The sequence below is a fragment of the Crocodylus siamensis genome, chromosome 4, assembly GCF_052110815.1.
Source record: "Crocodylus siamensis isolate JL-2025a chromosome 4, ASM5211081v1, whole genome shotgun sequence".
In the NCBI taxonomy this organism is placed as follows: Eukaryota; Metazoa; Chordata; order Crocodylia; family Crocodylidae; genus Crocodylus; species Crocodylus siamensis.
In genome coordinates, this window is record NC_143398.1 from 112,565,766 (window position 1) to 112,588,455 (window position 22,690).

Sequence of the window (22,690 nt, forward strand, 5' to 3'; positions counted from 1 at the left end):
GGCAACGCGTAGGGGGTGCACGTAGGTGCATGTACACCCCCGAGCCTAGCCGGGCACCCCCTACACTTGGCAGTGCCCGTGGGCCGTCCACGATCCCTGCTGGCTGCCACCAACAGCACCAGCAGCATCTGTGGGAGCTGCCCGGCTTACTGCCACTGAGCTCCCACTGCTGTATTGCCCTCCAACCACCGGGGGCACGTGTCGCTTAAGGTCAGGGAAGATGTAAATTGAGTCAGTGGGTGAGAGACAGATGGGGGGCGGTGTTCAAAGTGCGTGTGCGTGATAGCGGGTCTCAAAGCTAGCCCTGCCCCTGGTAAAGAGGGTGTAAAGCGCACGAGCAAGGAGGGGCCCGTCCGCGATTGTAGCCCAGCTCGTGCAGCAGCCTGGGTTGTATGCAGATGGTCAGGCAGCCATGGGGAAAAACGCAACATTTCTGCACAGTAGAGAGGGGATCCCCCTTGGTGTGTGAACGCGCGTTTCTGTGGCGATGGGAGGTGTTCACTTCCCGCCGACCCGCGTCCTGCAGCATCCCCCGCGCACGGCTCCGGCCTCGGGGCCAGGCCCTGAGAACTACATTTCCCAGGGACGCTGGCGCGGCGTTGGGGCGCGCTGTGCAGCGAGCGCCGATTGGGCAGGAGAACTCGCCGGCGATGTAAGGCTCGCGGCAATTGGGCGGAGCTGTCTGTGGCGGTTTGCTCCGTTGCTAGAGTTGAGGTTTTCAGTTGAGCGTGGCGGTTCCAGGTCGGAGTCGACCCGAAGTGCACCTTCAGGCGCTCGGGAGTGGGGGAGGCCTTCCGCGTTTCCGCGGGGTTTGTCCCCCGCGGGCCCTGTAGGAAGCGGCCCCTCCTGTGCCACCGAAGACCCCAGCTCAGCCTGGCGGCCCGGGTACGGCGGGATGAGCACGGCGGAGTCCTCCCCGGGATCCCCCCGCACCGCCAGGAGGTGAGTGCGGCTCTGCAGCCCCGCCAATGCCAAGCTCCCACCTCCCCCCAGCGTTGCCAACTCTTAAATATGAAAACATCGTATTAAAAGCTCAAACGATCGTATTTTCTGAAAAAACTGAAAAAAGAGTGCTAATTAAGCTTAGTTCTCATTTACTTTATATTGCTAACTGTAAGCCTGCAATGAGTGAGACCTGGGTCTTCAAAGTTGATGCACTTCTTTATTTCCAGGCAAGAGGTTATAAGAAAGTGGTGGCAGGGAACCAGAAAGTCAGTTAAGACTCCCTGAGAGTGACTAGGGTTTGCATTTGCTGCATCAGTGAACTGTCTAAAAAATTATTGTACATTTTGAACACTTTTAGTATTATCTATTGTACATTGTACAAGGGTTGAAATGATCCTACAGATACAATAATTACTGTACACCTGGCAACACTGGTTGGCTTCCCTCTCTGCCATGTGCTGCAAGGCTGGTGTGAGTGACAGTCAGTGCCAAGTCTGGTGAATTTACGTAAGGACTTCTGAGGCATCACTTCCAGGGCTGGGCTGCAGCGTTCATCCGGCCTGTCCACAGGCTCTGCTATCTTCAGGGTGCAGCGGGTGTTGGGCAGAGTTCTCTGCTTGACGGCCTCAATGTTAGCCCTGTGACTGTCAGCCTGGTTGCTGCAGTCCCCTGGGGTGCCTTGAGCTCCTTGCCAGGGTATGGGAGGGTGCTAGGGAGCACCAGCACTGTCAGGCAGGAAAACACGATTCGCAAGAAAAACCCAGAGATGTCAAACAGGGATCCATGGCGTTGACGTGTTGTGGGCTTTCCAAGTTCCTTGTGCTAAAAGAGTCAAACAAGTGAAAGGGCAGAGGCCCGGCTGTTTACTTTTTTCCATTCTGGAAATCAACCGTTTGCACCTACTCAAGGCTTTCTATCTTGAAGCCAATATTTAATGTGACAACTCAATTTTATTAAGAGCCTTTGATATGGGGCTTTGTACAAGGCTTTTTGGAAGCCCAGGTATATTAGTCTTATGTACAGTTTAGATTATGGTTGTATGGGATGGTTTGGATAGGGATAATCCTGTGTCAGGCAGAGGGTTGGAGTCAATCAGTGGTTCTCAACCTTTTTTGTACCAAGGCCCATCTGTAAACATCAATGGCCAGTCCTGACCCAGCACCCCTCAGTCTTGACCTCCTGCCCAGGCCCCCCAGGGTGTGCAGGACAGGCGGGCCCCAAGCAGCCCCTTGCAGGCTGAAACTCTGCTAGCATACTAGGGAAAAGCCACAGTTTCCCTTCATTTTTCTCCTTTAAAGGAGAATCCATTTTTAAAGTTTGTTCACAACCCTCTCATACGTTCTTGTGACCACGGTTGAGAAACACTGGAGTAGATGACCTGGAGGCTCCTTCTAGCTGTATGACTGTGTTAACGGGATCACCCTAATCCACTTTCTTGTTAACACCTTCAAAGTTGCAGGACATCTGGAAGGGAGAATTTCAGTCAACTTCTGGCACATGGATTTGTTTAGTAAAGAATTGCATAAATTAGTTAAGCATTATCATTTTTAGTTTTTATAGCGATGACATCATGAAAAGTTTTTTGTCTTCTCAACATATACAATGATGAGCCAGTTTTTAAAAGAGAAGCCTGAGGCCAGTGAACAGTTGCATGTATACACTTATGTATGTAAATTTGGTACTTATACAGGTAAATTCATGGCTGGCTCATGAAGCCAAGTTTATACCAAAATTTAGATGCACAGGGATATGCATATTTTCCTGCTGATATAAGTAACATTACTATGTTCCTCAATGCAATATCTAGGTGGTAATTATTGAAACAAAGAAGCTTCTGCTTGTTCCTCACATAAAGCCACAGTTAGAGCATGTCTATTGTATTATTGTACATTTGGAAGAAAAAGATATAGTCCCTAATGAAACACAGCTTTAAAATTTCTAGTTGCTTCTATATCCAGCAACAATGACAAGCCAATGGAACTTTGGTAGTCATAATAACACATTTCAGAATTTGGACATCCTATCTGACATGTAGCAAGCTACTTCTGTTCACAGGGCTGGAGGGCATATGCCCACCATTGTAGATGAGGGGGGACAAGGTGAGGGAAAGAGAAGTCACACTGAAAGCAGCTGCCACTGTTGTTGTAGCAGCATCAGCTTGAGCAGCAGCATCCCTGTACAGCAGCAGCATCAACTTGGGTAGCAGGTGCCTCATTTTCTCCCTCTGCCTTAAAGATGTGCTGTTGGGTGTAAGATTGCCCACTGTGAGACTCCTGGGGTGGGGGGTAGAGGGGGTGTGGAAGCACCATTTTGCTTGCCCCATGCCCCCCAGATACACCGCTGGGTTTAGGGCTCTTGTGGCGGGGATGCCACCACGAGCAGAAACTTACCTCCAGTGCCGAAGCAAGGGAAAAGTGGCCACAGAATGTTGCCAAAGATCAAAGGTGCCACGGCGGAGAGGTTGCTGCCAAAAGACAAGCAGCTCCAGCGCAGGAGTGGCGGGAAGAATGGCCACTGCAAAACACTGACAAAGCCCAAACGCACTCCCCTGCACCAGCGTGGGCACACTTTGTGGACGCGTGCTGGTGTCGATTTGCTGGACGTCCCTCAGAGTGGGATAAAATCCCCACCGGACAGCATCCAGGGAGGACTGGAAGTGAAGTTTCCTGAGAGCCTGGAGCACTGGGGAGTAAGCGATTGCCCTGGCAGGGGCGAGCAGTGGCAACCCCAAGAGCTGGGGTGCCCAGCTAAGGCTGGCTCGGAGGAGCCAGGATACATGCCTCTTGTGAAGCTGTGGATCTCAGACGAAGCTAACAGACTGGGACAGTGCTGAGCCCGCGGAGAGAGGGAAAAATATTAAAAGCCGTGAGTAACCCTGGGGAGGGGGTGAACCCTGAAGGAAGACATCCCAGGGTACATGCAACGATGAGTCAGGCCAACATGAGGCTTGAATAAGGGCGGTATACTGTCTGAATAGGGAGTGAGATAACATAGGGGCTAAGGCCCAGCTGTGGCTGATTGACTTTGAGGTAGCCTCGGCCAAGACCTAACATCATCTCTGGTTGGTGTAGGGGAGGCAGAGCCCCAAGACAAAGATTAAACAAGCGATTGACGAGGGAATGAGGAGAGGCAGGACGTGAGAATGAGAATGATCCTTAACATCAAGTCGTGGTAGGCAAGAACCCCTGGGGACTTTACAGACTCCTGTTGGAGGGCAAGCTGCCAACCCACAAGGAGATAGCTGCACCCAATTGGCCCAAAAAGGGAAAACACTCAACAGAAAGCCACAGGAAACTACAGCTGTCCTGCTACATGGCTGGGACAAAGAATCCTGGGGGGAGTCGGGGTGGGGGGAGGATGCCCCATTTTAGTCTGCACCCAGGGCTGATACCCTGTTTGTTGCCCATAAGTCATGCTGCTGCTATCTGCAAGGTAAATACTACCTTTGCTTGTTTCTCTCTACCTCAACTTCACTGTTGTATTGGATATGTTTACTTGTGATATTTTTCACATCTGATTCCTTTTTTTGCTTTATACTCTGTCCAACGGTTGCTTTCCACCTTGTACTTGAGTATATAGTATCCCTTTTCCTTTTGTCTTTATCTCTGACACTTTTTCCACACCAAGGTTGGCCCGTTCCTGTGGATGCCTTCCTCATAGAGCTCCCCACAACTGCCAAGTAGGGCACCCTGTCTAACTGGGCTGGGAGGCATACCCCTAGCCCCCATCAAGCAGGCAAATCTCTACCCACTAGTGGGTAGGTCAGCAGTTGCATATTAATTTTTTTGTGTGTTTTTTATATGCTGCAAATTTTATTTTGCTGGTAATGTGAAAGTCAGATTATTTGAGGTGCAGAAGCTGTTAACTATGTTTACTGTGATACTAAAATTTAAACAAAATGTTATGGGTGTTGTATTTTTGACTATTGTAAAATATTATTTGTATATTGTTTGAAAAATTATCCCATCAGGACAGTTCCAGCTTGTGGTGCCATGTGAACTGGTTTGTGCGGCTCCCCTCTTACTAAATTTCCAGATTCTGGGGAGTCGTGCACCCTGCATGCTGAATTGAGTGCCCAGTCCTAGCGTGCATGGGCAGTGCTGGGCCCCAGGACCCATTTCAGTATGGGTCCCAGGGGGAGGGAGACGTGCCAGGCCCTGGACCTCAATCCCAGTGCTAGGGGCAAGGAGGGAGTAGTGCTGGGCCCCCAACGCCTGAACCTAGTGCATGGGGTTTGCTCTGACTTGGGAACCGACCCCAGGCTGCTCCTTTGTTCCACAGGGCCAAAAAGTTGAACACCACTGCATTAGGCCAGTTATAGCAGGGTCTGGTGAACTTTAATGATGAAAGAGCCAACCATCATTCATTCATAAAACGTAATACTATTTTTATTTTGTTTGTTCTTCCATTTTATCCAGCTTGGCAGCCACCCGAATCACCTCCAGATTTACTAATTCTCCAAGTCCAGGTTGTGGGGATTCTACTCCACTCCCTTCCATCAATGAGCGCCTGGCCTTTCTCCGCCCCTCCCGGGAGCTGCTGGAATACTATCGCAAAAAGATTTCTGAATTTGATGAAGAGCATGAAGACCTGGTGAAAAGGCTGGAGAGATACAAAGAAACATATGATGAGCAGGTAAAAAAAAATAAAGAATGCCATACTGGTGATGAACTGTTTTATTTAGTCCATCACACATGGACCCTTTAAACACACTCACACATCCAGTTTTTGGCAGAAAAAGGGTTATACTCTCATCAGAGTATTGAGGTTGAAGAGCTAATATTACTGACGCTTCTCATACTGAAGATTGCTGGGGAATGTGGCTGGACTGAGCTGAAGGGGAATCATTACATCTTGAGGCCCTAGGAATGAGCAACTTTGAGCCATCAGGTCTTATAGTGCATAGGGGAAAGTACCCTTATTTTAATATATTGCACTCTTGTGGAAAGCCTTCATGATATATATGTATGTATGTTAGCTGTCAACCCTGAGTTTAATGTACAGTACTATTTCCACTTGCTTTTCACTATGCATTAGTCTGGTGAAATGTGGACACTCATTTGCCCCAAATGAGTAAGAGCTTTGTTGGAGTGGATATAAACTACTGCAGTGGTCTTCAGCAGCCCCCAGAATGGACCAGGACTCCAGTGTGCCTAACCCAGCGATTTTCAACAAGTGTTCTGTGGCACCATTCAGGGGTGCCACAGTGTGTCATGAAATGTAAGCACTGTTATGTGTGCAAACATGATTCATAAGATAAACCCAGAGATTTCAAACCCAGACACTTTCCAAGGGGTGCCTTGAGTTCAGTGAGGGGTACCTTGGATCTAAAAATGCTGAGAACCACTGGCCTAAACACTTGGGGTACCTTGGATTTAAAAAAAATGAGAACCACTGGCCTAAATGCTTAATAAGCAGAATGAAAAGGATGGTTTTTGACCTAAACCTTATACTCCAAGACCTATTCCAAGCTACAGTGTTCTTCCAGCACAGCTCCAGTTCTGTTAGCCAGACTTTGAGTATTACTACACTCAGAGCTTCTCTATAACAGAAGCCATTCCCCCTGTCTGTGCCCCCACCTGTCCACTCCCACCTCCCTTTTGCCAACAGGTTTATGCCTTATTTCCTGAATGAAACAAAGCTCTGCCAGCAGCTGGCTGAAGGCATATGTAACTATGCCTGTGCCGTCTGCTGGATGTTGCTATCCGTTCTGCAGCTGGTTCATTCCCTGAATGTTTTTTGCATTTGGCCATTATGGCTACTACAGGGAACCATGGAGAGCTGCCAGAAGTACATGAGTGTGCGCATGTTCTGGTGGTTTGACAGTGGGAAATGCTAACTGCTTCCAGAACTTGTACTGGCAAAACAAGGTAAACAAGTTCTAAGTAAAACCTACTTTATTAAACAAGACGTTTTATAACAGGTAGGGTTCTCTCATCTTATGATGCATCATTGTAGCAAACAGAAAGCTGCCAGGTAGCTGCATACAGTAGAAAGGATCCTTACTTATTAAAATGTTTGGAAGAGGATTGATCACATCTGAAAATATTATAGCTATTCATGAATCATCCATGTCTGAAACTGATTTAAATCTTGCCTACCCTGAAGATCTTCAGAAAATATTCTGTAGATCAGCATGTGGGTAAAAGCTAGGAGAAGTTTCATTACTGCCCCCCTTTACTGGTATGTAGCAGAGTCGGTAATATGAGTCTCACAGGAGTCATTCACAGCCAACCCAGCTGTAAACGTGGACCTAGTTATTTGGGCTACGGATGTAATGTGATGTTAGCCGTGTCACTTGTATCATTTGGCTGTGGAAATTGCCAACTCCATAATCATGCTAGCGTGATGGACTACAAGGATTGGGATCTTCTTTGACCTTGATCTTCTGTTGGAATGTTCTTCTCATGGATTACTTGTCCACCATGATACACATGACCTCTGAGGGAAATGATAATTGGACAAGCCAATTACTACATAAGCTTGTAATAATATCCTACCCTAAACCCTGTGGTAAGCTGTTTTGGGTTTTTGGGGTTTTTTTGTGGGGTTTTTTGTTAAGTATAACACAAAGTTGGAAGGTCCTCGCGTTCATTCAAGTTGGAAACTTTCAAGTGTTGTCAGAACTTGACCGCTGACTTGGAGCTGCAAACCTCCCCAGTTCCAGCATAGGTCAGGTGTTCAAGCTTGATTAATGTGTCGTCACTTGGATCAAGGTAGAGCACTAGATGATCCAAGTGTGGTGGAATCACCAGGGCCTTTGGTTTCTGGCTGAAAGATCTCCTGGCAGTAATACCCTTGGCTGGTCAAAGTTTGGTGGTATTGCTTTAAAACCATTCAGCCCTGCTAGGAGCTGTTACAGTATTAGGTTCTGCTTGGCACAAGTCGCTCCTGTTGCCAGATGCTGAGTATTGTTCACATACTTCTCTCTCTCTCTTCTTTTCTCACTAGCACAAACTACAGTGGGAGATGCGTCAACGGGAAGAGGAAATTGCAGAGCTGCAGAAGGCTTTGAGCGATATGCAAGTTTACCTCTTCCAGGAGAGGGAACATGTGTTACGTCTTTACTCAGAAAATGACCGGCTGAAAATCAGGTGAGTCAGGTAAATGGAGATGTGCAGAAAAGGTTTTATAGCTACATGTTAGAGCCTCCATCTTAAAAGTATAGTTCTTCTATAGGTCTGTTCATTAGCACTAGCCTAGTAAGAACACTAAGTGACTGTACTGCAAGACCTTCAATCTGCTGTCCTGGATGGTTACAGGATTTTGATACCAGAATAGGTCCACATAGCAGATACACAAGTAGAAAAAAGTTCAGGTTTAAAATGAAGTTGTCAGCTTCAGCTTGGAGGTTTTGGTTTAACTGTTTTGTATTCTCTCCATGGTTGTATTCCCTCCATGCAGTCTTAAAAGCAAGAAACTCACATTTTAAAATGCAAATGCAAAATGGACAGTGTTTTGGGTTTTTTTTTTTAAGAGCTCCCTCCACTGTTTTCTAACCCCTTCCTATTTGTGCCTCTCTATTTTTTGAGCCTGAATTGCTCATCTTTCACCAAATTAGCTCTCAGTAGTAGCTCCCTGAGTTTCTTCTTAATCCTAGTTCTGAGTGATTCAGATTTTTGGTTCACTTGGTGGGGACTGTAAGTGGTTTGTGGGAGTGCTGTAGCATTTCTTCAAGGAGATACTTAAAACCTTGTACATCTATTACAGTCTATTTTGAACTGGAATACATGGGAAAACTATCATCTTAATATGATAAAGTCTGTTCTACATTGGGAAATCTGTTGGATTTGGGTCATCTTAACTAGTTTGTTAGGAACTTCTGACTTCACCCTGGAGTGAGAATTCTGGTTTTTCAGCTCCCAATCCTACTATATACTAGTGTTAGATTGTACAGAAAAGGGACACCCATTCCCCCCCACACTTCTACAACAGTAAAAGGAGACTTGTTCCAATGCATTGTACGTAAATGTCAACTGAATCTGGTAGCCTAGTTAAAAGACAGTGTTGCCTTTTGGGCTGCAAAAGGCTGAAGAATTAGAGCTGCTTTTATAAAGATTATAAGACTCCCTGCAGCTTGAGGGAGAGGCTGTATCTCATACTGATCCCCTTTCTTTGAATTTTAGGGAGCTGGAAGACAGAAAAAAGATTCAACATCTCCTAGCTCTTGTGGGAACAGACACAGGAGAAATCACTTATTTTCACAAGGAGCCTCCACACAAGGTAAAGCTGTGGACAGAGGTCCTATTTATCATCTGTTTTACGGAGGTGTTCTGGCTTCATCTCCTAGATGTTGTATAGATTGAGGGACAGCCCTGAATCAAAATCAAAAACAAAGGACTGGAGAAAGTTACTGGAAAATTGGATGTTTCAGTACATCTAACTATTTGTCTAATACATAATACAGTAAAATGATGCTAGCATGTTGGATAAAGAGTGAGGCCTACCCAGGGTCCCAGCTTCTGGTTTTATTCCCTGGACAGGAGTTCTGGAGAGGAAGTTTGTCACATACTTCCCTCCTGAAGCAAATCATGTCTCCTTGTTGGTTACCCATGCTGATTAAGTAGCAGTGGGCCTGGGCTTTGTATATAAGTTTGTATAGTTCTCTCTCTCTACTTCCTGGCTGTTGGGAACACATCCCAGCCTTCATCAAGCTTCCTCAATAAACTGTCCTTCTCTGTCATTCATGCTTTCTTATTGGGTAGAAAGGTCAGAGCAGTGACTTGGGGAATAAAGAGTGTGTTGAATATGGGAAGAAAATAGTGTCTTCTGTGCAGAGTGAGACTTGAAACATTGAGCCAGATTCCCTTTTGACTTCTGGTCTTTCTGCACTTTTCAAGTTGTGCAGAAGTCCCTTTAAAGCAGGCTTGAAATTCTGCTGATGTGGGTTAGTGCTCATCTTTTGCAGAGGCAGTGTAATGGGTCCAAGGATAGCAAAAAGGGAAAGGGACACACCACATACCAATTTTTCACTGACATACAGTGTCTTTGGGACTGCTTAACTAGCATCAAAACCAAAGTTACAGATGCATGATGAAGGGAACTATAACCATTGTTAGCTATAACTGTAACTTCCTGGTGGCCTCCTGTTCTTGCATTGAGTGGAACTCAATATAGCAGTTGGTTTTGAAACAGTACCTATATCAGGTGGATAGTTTTTGTCTTTTATTTCCTCACCAGTATTAACAATCGGTTATAGCAGGAAGGAGGGCTAGTGGAGAAGAGGACACCTGCTCTTTTCCTGCCACCTATAAAAGCTACATCTTCTGATAAGGGCTAGATCCTGTTCCCATTACAGTCTGCAAAAACAAGACCAGACCCCAGTAGTTTAAAAAACCACAACTGGTGAAGAGATGGAAACTGCAGAGTTCAAGCAACTGTACAGTGGGGGGTATTTTCACTGAACACTGGCTTTCTTTCTGCAAATATGTTTGTTCTGCTCCTGCTGCACTGATGGCTGTTCTTCCAAGTCTTTCCCCATGCCCCCTAGTATTTGCATTTGATGACAATGGCTTGTAGAGCAAAGAGCAGAATTGTTCAGCTAAGAGATTATGGATTGTTTTCCCATAGGTCACTGTTTCTCAAAGGCCACTCAAATCCAGAGATCAACATGAACGAAATGATGCATATACTTCCAGAACAGGTAATGTACCAATGACACTAGCAAGATGGCTAAATACATGCGCGCACTGGTAGCTATGAGCTCTCCAAAGCCAGTGATTCTATATTTCTTGTGAGTCTGCTGGAAGAAGCTGTGGTTACTGCAGCTGTGTTCTCTTCCTGCAGTTTTCCTTCAGGCTAGCAAATTATATTCTCTCCAATGCTCCCTGCTGGGAAAAGTCTTGTATATAGTTTGAGAGAGAGAAGTGGGGCAATTTCCTCAATTAATCTTGTTTTTTGCAGCGAGCACTAAAAGGAGCACCTCAAAGCCAGCAGCAAAAGGTGAGAAACCAGAAAGTCCTGAAAAATATCACAGAGACAATCAAACTCTTTTACTGCAGGTAAGGAGCATTTGCTAATTAACAGATGCCCCTTCTGCCCATACATGGCGATTTATATGAATTCTGAACATACTGTCTGCCTAGAACCTGGCCTGCTGTTTGCTGCTTAGTACTGCTTCCCTCTTACTCCTACTCTATTGTGGTTTCTTTGTATAGTGGATTTAAAGTGACACTTCCTATCGTAGCAGTAGATCCAATAAACTGCCCAAAAAAATTCCTATTGTTGTTAATGTATATCCTATGTTAGGGCCATAGTCTTAGCTGATGTAAATTCATATAGTGGATTACTGGCTTTATCAGCTATGGGTCTGGCCTACAGAGAACTTCAGGATTAAGTACTTGTTTAAGAACTTCAAGCAACAAAGTGGTTGGAAACTAAACTTCTGTGAATCCATGAAACTGTATTTCTTCTTCTCTTTGTGAAGCATAAACAGCACATGATATAGTGAAACATGCCAGAGAAGTCAAAATTTACTTTTGTCATAGTTTCATAGTTTCTAGGGTTGGAAGGGACCTGACCAGATCGAGTCCGACCCCCTGCCATGGCAGGAAAGAATACTGGGGTCAAACAACACCAGCAAAATGTTCATCTAACCTCCTCTTAAAAACCCCCAGGGTAGGAGCCTGCACCACCTCTCTTGGAAGTTGGTTCCAGACCCTTAGCCGCCCTGACCGTGAAGTAGCGCCTCCTGATATCTAACCTAAACCTACCCTCTGCCAGCTTGTGACCGTTATTCCTGGTCACTCCTAGTGGTGCTTGGGGGAACAGTGACTCCCCCAATGCCTGCTGGTCCCCCCCGACTAGTTTATAACAGGCCACAAGATCCCCCCTCAGCCTTCTCTTTTGGAGGCTGAACAGGTTCAGGTCCCGTAGCCTCTCCTCATAGGGCCTGCCCTGCTGTCCCCTGATCATACGAGTGGCCCTCCTCTGGACCCTCTCCATGCTGTCAACATCCCTCTTGAAGTGTGGCACCCAGAACTGGATGCAGTACTCCAACTGCGGCCTGACCAGTGCCGCATAGAGGGGGAGGATCACCTCTTTGGACCTGCTCGAGATGCATCTGTGGATGCATGACAGGGTGCGGTTGGCCTTCCTAACTGCCTCCCCACACTGCCGGCCCATGTTCATCTTGGAGTCAATGATGGCCCCAAGATCCTTTTCCACCTCTGTGCTGACAAGAGGGGAGTTCCCTAACCTGTAGGCATGGTGCTGGTTGTTCCTCCCGAGGTGCATCACCTTGCACTTGTCTGTGTTGAAACCCATCCTATTCTCATCTGCCCACCCTTGTAACCTGTCTAGGACTGATTGTAGCCTGTTGCATCCTTCCAGTGTGCCCACGTCCTCCTATATCTTAGTGTCATCAGCAAATTTGAACAGGGTGCTTTTTACCCCCTCGTCCAAATCACTGATGAAGATGTTGAATAGCGCGGGCCCAAGGACAGAGCCCTGTGGAACCCCACTGCCCACTTCCTTCCAGGTTGAGAAGGACCCGTCCACTACCACCCTCTGGGTGCGGCCCTCCAGCCAGTTGGCAACCCATTTGACTGTGTGGGTGTCTACACCACAGCCCCCCAGTTTCTTAATGAGAACGGGGTGAGAGACAGTGTCAAAAGCCTTCCAGAAGTCCAGGAAGACTATATCCACTGCTACCCCTGCATCTAATGATCTGGTGATCTGATCGTAAAAGGCCACCAGGTTGGTCTGACAGGCCCTGCCACTGATGAACCCGTGTTGGTTGCCCCTAAGCATGCAGTCCCCTGCTGGTCCCTCCTGGATGTGTGCCAGCATAATTTTCTCGAACAGCTTGCCTAGGATCGAGGTAAGACTAACCGGCCTATAGTTTCCCGGGTCTTCCTTCCTGCCTTTTTTGAAGATGGGGACCATGTTGGCCCTCTTCCAGTCCTCCGGTACCTCACCAGAGCACCACGAGTGCTCATAAAGCCGTGCCAGGGGACTTGCAATGACCTCGGCCAGTTCCTTTAGAAGTCTAGGGTGGAGATCATCCGGACCGGCTGACTTGAATATGTCCAACCCCTTCAGAAGCTCCCTAACTAAATCCTTGCTAACCCGTGGCGCAGGTGTGCCTCCCCTGGGGCCTGAGGGGGGCCCAGCAGGGAGGTGGCTGTTCTGGTCCCTACTTAGGAAGACGGAGGCAAAGAAATTGTTAAACATGTTAGCTTTGCCGTCCGGTGTGACGACCAAATTTCCCAACACGTCCTGCAAGGGCCCCACATTACCCGGGACCTTCTTTTTACCCCCTATGTATTTAAAAAAGGACTTCTTATTGTCCTTAATCTGGGAAGCTAGTCCCAGTTCCATCTCTGCCTTGGCCTTCCTAACTACCCCCCTACATCCCTGAGCAACTACAGAATAGTCCTCCCTGGTGATGACCCCTTCTTTCCATTGGGTGTAAGCCTCCTTTTTAGCAAGGAGACATTCCCGGATGCTTTTGGTGAGCCATGGAGGCTTGTGTGCTCTCCTGCTCCCTTTGATCCTCATTGGGATTACCTTTCTTCGGGCTTGGAGGATCGTCTCCTTAAGGAGCAACCACTCTCCTTGGACACCTGGCTCCCCTCCCCTCCAGGACCTCAGCGCTTCTCCAACTATCCTCCTTAGCTCGTTGAAGTTTGCCCTCCTAAAATATAGGGCCTCTGTATGGAATAGAATGAAATAGTAGTGTTGCCAAGGCAAGAGGTGAGGGCAGAGCATTAAAGACTGCTCTATATTGCAAGAGAGACTAAAATTAGTGAGGCACAAAGATGACTGAAATCTCTCCCTTCCCTCCCTCCACTATCTCCTTTCCTATGCCAAACATTGATCAAAGCTTTGGAATACCTAAATCTTTGATTTCCCTTGTCTTCCTGGACAACCTGATCTGACCTCAGGCCTCAAATCATCATGTTGCTTGGGTGGGAGACTAGTAGCTCTTTCCCTTAAGGCTGCAAACAGACAGTGCATTTATCCTGGATAAACCATCCATGTCTGCTGTCCTGAGAGAAATCCTAAAAAAAAAAAAAGGTTACCAAATAAGAGGTACTAACAGTTTATCCCAAGATGTTGCAAAGTATATCTGAACAGTTATCTTGGGATTATGTCATTGAATCGGTGGCAGAAAAGCAGCATGGCATTCAGTTGCTCGCTAAATCCTGATTAGAAGGGAGATGTGTGTACACACCAATCCCAGGATGTTTTTGTTCCAGGACAAACACAGACACAGGTTATCCAGTGTCTGTTCCTAGCCTAAGACCAAGATTTCAAGGTAACTGTCCTGTCTCTACCAGTTTAGTACTAGCTGCTGTATTGTTTTCTTCAGAGGCTAATGACTGGATCCATCTGTCACATGCAGCTTTCAGCATATTCAGCTTATTTTGGGGGAGGGCAAAAGCAAATCAAAGAAAATGCAATAAAACAGTAAGCAGTCTACATGCATGTTACAGTAAGCAGTTATTAACGATCAGCATTGTAAAGTCCTGGTATGCAGAGCCACAAGCTTACCAGTTCTTTATTCCAGTCTGTATCTTTCTTAGTGTGTCCCCACATTGGGACTATTTATACCCATCACCTTCATTGTTTGTCTGGCCTCTTGGAGCCAGAACAAACCAGTGGATGCATTTCCCACAGGACTTGAGATTCTCAGACATGTGTCCCACTGGGACTTGTGTTAATTACCCCCAGTGAGCCCAGAGCACAACAACACATAACACTTATAGCAATAGATGTATTTTTTTTTTAATATACTGTATTCAGAATAGTAGTCTTTGAAGTGTATGTGCTTCCAAGGTCTCATAGCAGGCAAGGAAGAATCTGGCCTACTGACTGTAAAGTGTCTATCACTTACAAAGGATACATAGAAATATGTTAAAGAAATAACTAGAGTTCCAAAGCAGGCTTCTCTTTAAGATCAAATTATAAGTGAGAACTTGGATGAGGTATCTAACGAGGTATTAAGGGCTTGAGAGTGTTCTTTGTTTGTATATTTACCTGGTATTTAAACAGTGTTCACAAGGATTGCAGCATGTCTGGTATAGGAGCTTACTTAATGCCTTTCTTGCACGCCCATTCAGGTAGAGGCTCTGCAGGCTCAAATGGAAGAGCAGACCCGGTTATCCAAGGAACAGCTTGATGCATTGTTAGAAGATAGGAGGATTCACATGGAAGAAGCCCAGGTTCAGCATCAGAGGGACCAAGACAAAATCAAAAGCTTGACAGATAAGTGAGTACAAGAGAACAACTTTGTTAATTGGGGCAGTAAAGTTGTCTAAAATAATTTCCTTATTTTAATATAGCAGGCAGAAAACACAGTATTCGGTCAGTTGCTTGGTATGTAAGTGGAGGTGGACTAAGAAATCTAGAGGTTAAACTATCCCATCATCCCTGGATAAAGTGGCTCTTAAAACTGGCTCAGAACTCCTGAGACCATTCCTATCCTTTCTCAGCTCACGCTTGCACCAACTATTTGATACAGTTCCACAACATTCTCATAAGCAAACTAAGGAGTTGGATGAATGGACTGTAAGGTGGATAAAAAAACTGGCTGGATTGTTGCGCTTAAAGGGTAGTAATCAATGGCTCACTGTCTGGTTGGCAGCCAGTATCAAGTGGAGTGTCCCAAGGGTTGGTCATGGGGGCAGTTTTGTTCAATGTCTTCATCAACAATCTGGAAGATGATGGGATGGAGTGCACTCTCAGCAAGTTTGCAGATGACACCAAGCTAGGTGGAGTAGCAGATATGCTGGAGGGTAGGGCTAGCATTCAGAGAAATGTAGACAAATTGGAAGATTAGGCCAAAAAAAAATCTCAGGAAGTTCAATAAGGACAAGTGCAAAGTCCTGTACTTAGGACAGAACAATCCCATGCACTGGTACAACCTGGTGATCAACTGGCTAAGCAGCAGCTCTGCAGAAAAGGACCTGGGGGTTACAGTAGAGTAGGCTGAATACGAGCTAACAGTGTGCCCCTGTTTTCAAGAAAGCTAACAGCATACTGGGCTACATTAGTAGAAGTGTTGCCAGCAAAACAAAGGAAGTGATTATTCCCCTCTATTTGGCACTGGTGAGGCCACATCTGGAGTAGTGTCAAGTTTTGGATTCCAACTCCAGAAAAGATGTGGACAAATTGGAGAGAATCCAGCAGAGGGCAGCAAAAATGGTTAGGGGGCTGGTGAACAGACTTCTGAGGAGAGGCTGAGGGAACTAGGCTTATTTAGTCTAGAGAAGAGAAGACTGAAGGGGGATTTAATAACAGCTTTCAATTACGGGAAGGGTGGTTACAAAGGAGGTTCCAGGAACAGGCACTAAAACACGTTACCCAGAGAGGTGCTGGAATCTTCATCCTTGGAGGTTTATAAGACCTAGGTAAACAAAGCCTTGGCTGGGATGAGATAGTTGGGAATGCTCCTGCTTTGAGCAGGGGGTTGAGCTAGATGACCACGTGATTCCTTGCAACCCTAATTTTCTGTTATTCTATGATTCTGACTCCTAATGAGAGTACAGGGGAACAAAGGAGGATATTGGTGGAGGGAGTGCATTATTCTTTTTTAATTCCTGTTTTAAGACTCCATAAGACCCAGAACCTACTCTATGAGAGCACACGGGACTTTCTCCAGCTGAAGTTTGATTCACGAGCAAGTGAGAAAGCGTGGATGGCAGAGAAGGATAGTTTATTGAGGAAACTTGATGAAGGCCGGGACGTGCTTTTCATCAGCAGGGAGCCAGAGAGAGAGAGAAAGGAGAGAGACATCAAGCTGATTCATCATGCAGATCGTGAAATTCAGAAAGTACAGAGTGGAGAAATCAAGGTAATCGCTATTCCCTCTGTAATGAGATCTACTTATTTCTGAATGGTGATTTGAGAGTATCTAAGATGATATCTTTACTTGGTTCTTTACTGAGAAACGAATGTTCTGTGTTTCAAAACTGAAAGGCTCTCATGGGATATATTGATTGTGCTGGCTTTGCTGTAACAGGATTTGATTTCCAGGAGATTGTATAGCTTACAAAACTAAGAGATGAAATGTTCTACAGTTAGGACTCTTCATAATGATTCTTCAGTAGACTTCACTCAAATGACAACTGCCACCCAAAATTCTGCTTTTATTGAATGAGCAATGCAAAAGCTATCATTTTAACACCAGCTGGGTCCTCACTCCTAACTCCACTGCAGAACGCATCATGTGCCTTGTCCCTTAGGTCCTGGGAACAAAAAAAGGATGGGTCTAAGTACCTACTCTGCCACTCAAGTCAGACAAGCACACTGCAGACTTCTGTCAGTCACAGGCTATTGAAGTTTATTGAACTCAAATTTAGAAGAAGGCAAAGCAGAAAAGTAAAAATGCTTTCAGCCATTAGTCATCCACCCTATGCAGATCTGGGAACACATGCTGGTCCCCTCATGCCCTCCTGGGGTGCAAGCAGCAGCTAGAGGCTCTTTCCCCATGACCCCCGGCTGAGCTGCGCCTCCGTCCCACGCCCTGCCCTGCCCCACTTCTCCCTCACCACAGTGGGGTGTTCATCTGCCCCCCACACCCTTCCCTCCCCTTCCACCAAAAGAGACTTAGCAGCTGCATGCAACTATATTGGAAATTGGATTGGTATCAGCCAATATGCCTCCTTAAAAATCGGCCATTGGTATTGGCCCCCAAAATCTCTATCAGTGTACTCCTATTTACTTGTTATGGGAATAGCCTTTGTGTCCCACCTTTTGTTCTTTGGGGAGGAAGGTTTTATGTGTACTGACTACCTGCTTCCACCATTTATTAATTCTAGTCCTTGCTTTTGGGATTTAGTCATTGCAGGAGCAGTTAATACAGGAGCAGAGACTGGCAAGCATGTACCGAGAGCAATGTGTTACCTTGGAGGGTGAGCTGGCTAGGATTCGTGAGGAGGGGGATGTTGGCCGAGAGCTCTTCAAGGTAATTCCTCTGTTACTTGTTGCCAATTGTATGATGGGCTTGCAGCCCAGTGTAGGTAGCTGTTTGAGCCCCAGCATGTGTGTGTGTTAGAGAGACTCCATGATGCCTTATCCTAGAAATCCTACTCTTTTTTTTTTTTTTCCCCCCTCAGGAACGCTCAGAAAAAATGGGGAAGCGTTTGCAACTGATGACACAACGATATGAGGCCCTGGAAAAACGGCGTAGCATGGAAGTAGAAGGCTTCAAGAATGACATTAAGCAGCTTCGGCAGAGGTTGAAGGATGTAGAGAAACAGCTCTTTAAGGTAATCTTTGATTGTGGTTAGGGAGAGGACTGAGATGTAATTAGCCCACACTAGTGTGGGCTGAGTTTCTAAGTATGTTGGGAATTCCTGTTTTTCCTAAATTGAGTCTTTAGAAACTTATGATGTCCATTATCTTTTGGTGTGGAGTGTTACAATTTGTAACACACACACACTCTCTCTTTTACTAGGCATCCATATTGTTAGGGACTTATGATTATATAGCTGATGTAATTAATGCACCAAGTTATGTTTCTCTTACACTTTCCATCTGATATTTCCAAGCCAATTCTCCTAATATGGCTGTTAGGCAGCTGAATATCAGCTGCCACCCCTTGTGTGTGTAACGTGGCAAAAATGTTTGATTTTTTTTTTTTTTCCTAACAGTTCTGGGAACTGATCTTGTTCCAACTCAGTTCAATGAAAGCTTAGCCATCAACTGAAGAAAAGTTGAAAGGTGACTGGGTTACACTGTATAGATGCTTACCCTTGCAAAATATATCTGATAGTGGAGGGCTTTTCATCTGTGGTCAGGAAGGCCTAAAAATCTCCAGTGGCTGAAAGTTGAAGATAAATTCATTACTATTCTAAAATTCAGATATAATTTTCCAGCTGTGAGACTAATTATACATCAGAACAATTCAACAAGGGAGGTCAATGGATTAATCATTGTTTGGAGTTGTTAAGATGAAAGAGCTTTTTTTTTTTAAAAGACGTGTTTAAATCCAACATCTGAGAGAACTTTTATTGTCTGTTTAAGTGGGATGGGCTAGTTTTGGTAGTGCCTTCTGGCTTTGGAATTTGTGAATCTGAGTCCCTTACTTCATCCCCTTTTTCAAAGGCATTTGAGGAAGACAGGATAGCCTGTATGCCTCATAACACTTGTAGCTCTATATTAAGGGAATAACCAGGGATCCATGTTTTCCATTTGCTATGGGAAAACATGGATTTTCTCCTTTAAAGGAGAAAAACACAGATGTTCTACTTCACAGGATGAAAAACCTAGGAAACAGTGGGTTTCCCCTTGCAGCCTGTCAGAGCTCCTTAGGGCTGGGGGGTAGTGGGTGCAAGGGGTACCACATGCATCTGTACATGCACATGGCAGCCAGGGAGGGTGGTGGTAAACTGCTTCTGCAGCTCCTTGCAGGTAAGTCTATGAGGATAGACTTAACCCACCCTATTCCTCATATACCCATCCCCTTCCTAGCATAATGGGGGGCTGCGGCCAGGGGGCTCTGGGTTGGGAGTGAGGGACAATAGCAGGGCCAGGGCCGGAGGTGCTTTATTTTAATAATGGAAAAATGCATACTTTTTTATCAGTGCATTTGGGATATTTTTATCAGAAAAAAACAGATTGCCTAACCTCTGCTGGTGAAAAGCTGAAGCAAGAGATCTGAGCAGTCTCTTGCTTCAGCCTTTCACCAGGAGAAGTTAGGAAGACTAATTCCACCCCACTCTTCACTGAGACAGGATTAGATAAACATATTCTGGGTTTTGGGGTTTTCCCTTCCAGAAATACCTGTGATTGGCCACAGTTGGGCTTGGTCATCAGACTTCATAGATCAGTGCTCTAAGGTGGTATGGACCAGTTTTTCTAGAAGTTGGTCTGATGCTTGATGTACTTGCTTGGGGTTCTGCAGATCACCAGATTTGAGATCGGAAAGACTTTTTTCTCAAGATTAGATTTATCAGGCACTTCAGGATTTGTTTTGGGATTTCTTTTTGTTTCCTTTTGCAGCATGGGACATAGTTGGTCTGCTGGTAACACTGGAGCGTATCTTAATTCCTTGCCATTGTAGGAGCATCAGGTGCTATAGTGATATCTTAGCTTCTGTCCTGTGGTGCGCAGTTCAGTCCCTTGAGAACTAGAATGATTTGGATTAATGAAAGTCTTTGGACTTGATTAATCCAGATAAGGGGTAGTTGGATGAAAACTAATTGCCTGTGACATAAAAAAAGTTCAGACTAGATTATCTAATTGCTATTTTTAGCCTTAAATGCCAAAACTTCAGTATGAACAAGTTTGGGCTATTGGTGCGCTGAGTTAGGTCTTAATACAGAAGTCAACATAGGTGGTCTTCCACAGAATGGACAGTCTGACATTGGATTAACACATGCAGGTGACTCAAATGTTAAAAACAAGGAAAATAATGGTTAACTTGCAAAAGTAGATTATTATTCAAACTAGCCAACTGCCTATCAAGAATGATGGGGGGAGGTGAGGGGAGCAGGTGGGGATGGTGCCACGCCTTCCCTCCCCCCTCTTCCCCCCCCAGTCTGGGCATGCTCCCCTTCCCTCCAGCTGCTTGGGGTCTGGGTCTGCTCTCTCCACTCCCTGCTGCAGCGGCAGGGGGAAGGGAGGAGTGGGCCAGGGCCTGATGTGAAGCGAGCCTCCTCCCCTCCCCCTGCAGTTGCCTTGTTGGGCTGGGCCCACTTCCCCCACCCCACCACATCAGGCTGGCTTTTCCCCCAGCTTGGGCTTGCTCCCCAACCCCGCATCAGACCCAGGCCCAGTCCCCCCCGGCCCCACCCTCACCACCGACACCACAGTGCTCCTGCTCCTCCCCCCATGTGTTGGACCAGCTTGGGGATAGGAGGAGCAGGCTTGAGGCTGCTGTGGGGGAGGAGTGGGCCCTGGGGAGGAGGAGGTCTGCTCCTTCCCTCCCCCAGCCACTGCCACGGCCATGTTGGGCCAGGTAGCTGTTTGTCAGCCAGTCAGAGTGCAAATAAAGCATTAGGGACAGATTTAGGCTTTTGTAATATTAGCAGGTTTATAACTGTTTTGGGTAGGTGGACGCTTCATTGTATTGTCCTAGTCTCTGGACTATACAGTTTAAAATACAAGTTGGAGATGCAGCTAGTATAATCTTGAACCATTGTCATTCAAAATCAAAAATACTAGTGCAGTTTTCAAGTTATGATTTTCCAGCACCAGCAGTAAAGCATCTGTCCTGATAATTATAATTTAGATATAAACACAGTATAAAAACCTGTTTTTTTATATACGAGTGAGAATCACACTGTGGTTGAATGAGTTGCATTGTATTTGAGTCCCTGTGAAATAAAATAAAATAAATCCTGGCTATGGCTTGTTTAAACAAGCCACCTGTTTACTGATGCATTACAGGGTATACTCTGTGAACTCTTCTTTCACTCAGTTGGTGTTGTATCGCTCTCTGATGCTAAAGAAATGCTTCTATTCTCAGTTCTCTGTCCTGGTACACCTCCTTTTGTTTCTATCAGTGCAGTTAGCTATGCTGGTTTGAGTGCTTTCTTGCCATGGCTGGAATGTTTGCTTTATAATCCTCCCCAGATTACACTCCAAGAAAGAATTTTCCTAGCTGTATTTCCATCGACCCGCTCTTCTCTCTAGGTGACCCTGAATATTGGACCAGACCAAGACCTTGCTATTCTGCATGAGGTACGCCAGGGCAACAGGCGAACTCGCAAAATTCAAGGAGAACTAAGAAACTTGAAGGCAAAAATCTACGGCTTGGAGAGTGAACTACGGATCTGTTGATATAGAGATATCAGCCAGCATAGTAGTATTATGACCATGACTGATTCTACATTATAAAGGTGAGTTTAAAGAACAGGCTACATGTACCTCTTTCCCAGCATCCCATGACAAACAAGAAGCAGCAAATCTGCGAATTTCGGAGTGTGGTAGAGGAGATGTTTCCTAACATGTCCAGCTCTCTGTCCCTTCCCTACTAGATGTGAGATCACTGATAAACATGTTCTATCTTAAGTTCATCCCTTTTCCCCAAAAAACACATGCTTATGGACAGATGACTTTGAGCATGAAAAGTTGTTTTAGTGCCTTGGAATTTTCTGCTGTAATTTTTTATACCGTCTTGTCAAACATGATGTCAGCAAGTTGATGCCTTTCTGAGGTATGTGACTTGAGCCGCAAGAGCCTCCTGAAGTTTTATTATTGTTATTATTATTTGCCAAAGAATCAAGTTTGTAATGTTTTCTAGATTTTTTTAAATTAAAATTAAGAGTGAAAGCTTCCATGTGTAGTGGTTCCCTTTTTTCCTATATTTGAATACCATGGCTACCTCATTTCTTCTCATCCACTGCAACCATCCTATCTAACCTTATCTGCTACTAGCACTTCATTAATACCTAAGAATTGTTGCAGGGAGAAAGCATAGCCATCCTCATTAGGGTTAGGTAGTGGCCAGAGTGTGTCCTGGCTGATGCTGTATGTAAGAGGCATCTGGTATGCATTTTCTTTATCACAAGACTCTTACCTCTTGCACTCCTTGTAAATTACCTTCTCTGATATCCCTGTGGCCACATTCTAATGCTCTGACTAAACTTCTCACAAGTGTATCCTGAAGTCAGTAGGAATTGTGGTAGGAATAATTGTGAATAATACACATAATTATCAATAATATGCATAATTGTGAATCAGGATATCAGAATCTAGCCATAGGTTCTAATGTTCTTCCTGAAGCTCTTCACATAATAACATATTAGGTGCTTATGTTGCATATCCCAGCTGCCATAAATTCTCTCTTCCT

General features: G+C 45.5%; 1 protein-coding gene across 1 annotated transcript; it reads left to right on the forward strand.

Moving 5' to 3' along the window:
- Positions 1-261: 261 nt before the first annotated feature.
- CCDC77 (coiled-coil domain containing 77) lies at positions 262-22,173 on the forward strand. The gene is made up of 11 exons (XM_090043402.1): positions 262-942; positions 5,364-5,580; positions 7,897-8,039; positions 9,072-9,168; positions 10,516-10,588; positions 10,849-10,946; positions 15,012-15,160; positions 16,501-16,744; positions 17,732-17,857; positions 18,009-18,161; positions 21,532-22,173. Exons 1-11 carry the CDS (start codon positions 488-490, stop codon positions 21,676-21,678), a joined length of 1,902 nt encoding a protein of 633 aa, XP_089899528.1. The 5' UTR covers positions 262-487; the 3' UTR covers positions 21,679-22,173.
- Positions 22,174-22,690: the final 517 nt, after the last annotated feature.

Coding starts and splice junctions, on each gene's coding strand:
- CCDC77 (XM_090043402.1), top strand. CDS start 488: ATGGGAGGTGTTCACTTCCCGCCGACCCGCGTCCTGCAGCATCCCCCG. Junction 10,589..10,848: donor TGCATATACTTCCAGAACAG/GTAATGTACCAA, acceptor TGTTTTTTGCAG/CGAGCACTAAAAGGAGCACC. Junction 15,161..16,500: donor ATCAAAAGCTTGACAGATAA/GTGAGTACAAGA, acceptor TCCTGTTTTAAG/ACTCCATAAGACCCAGAACC.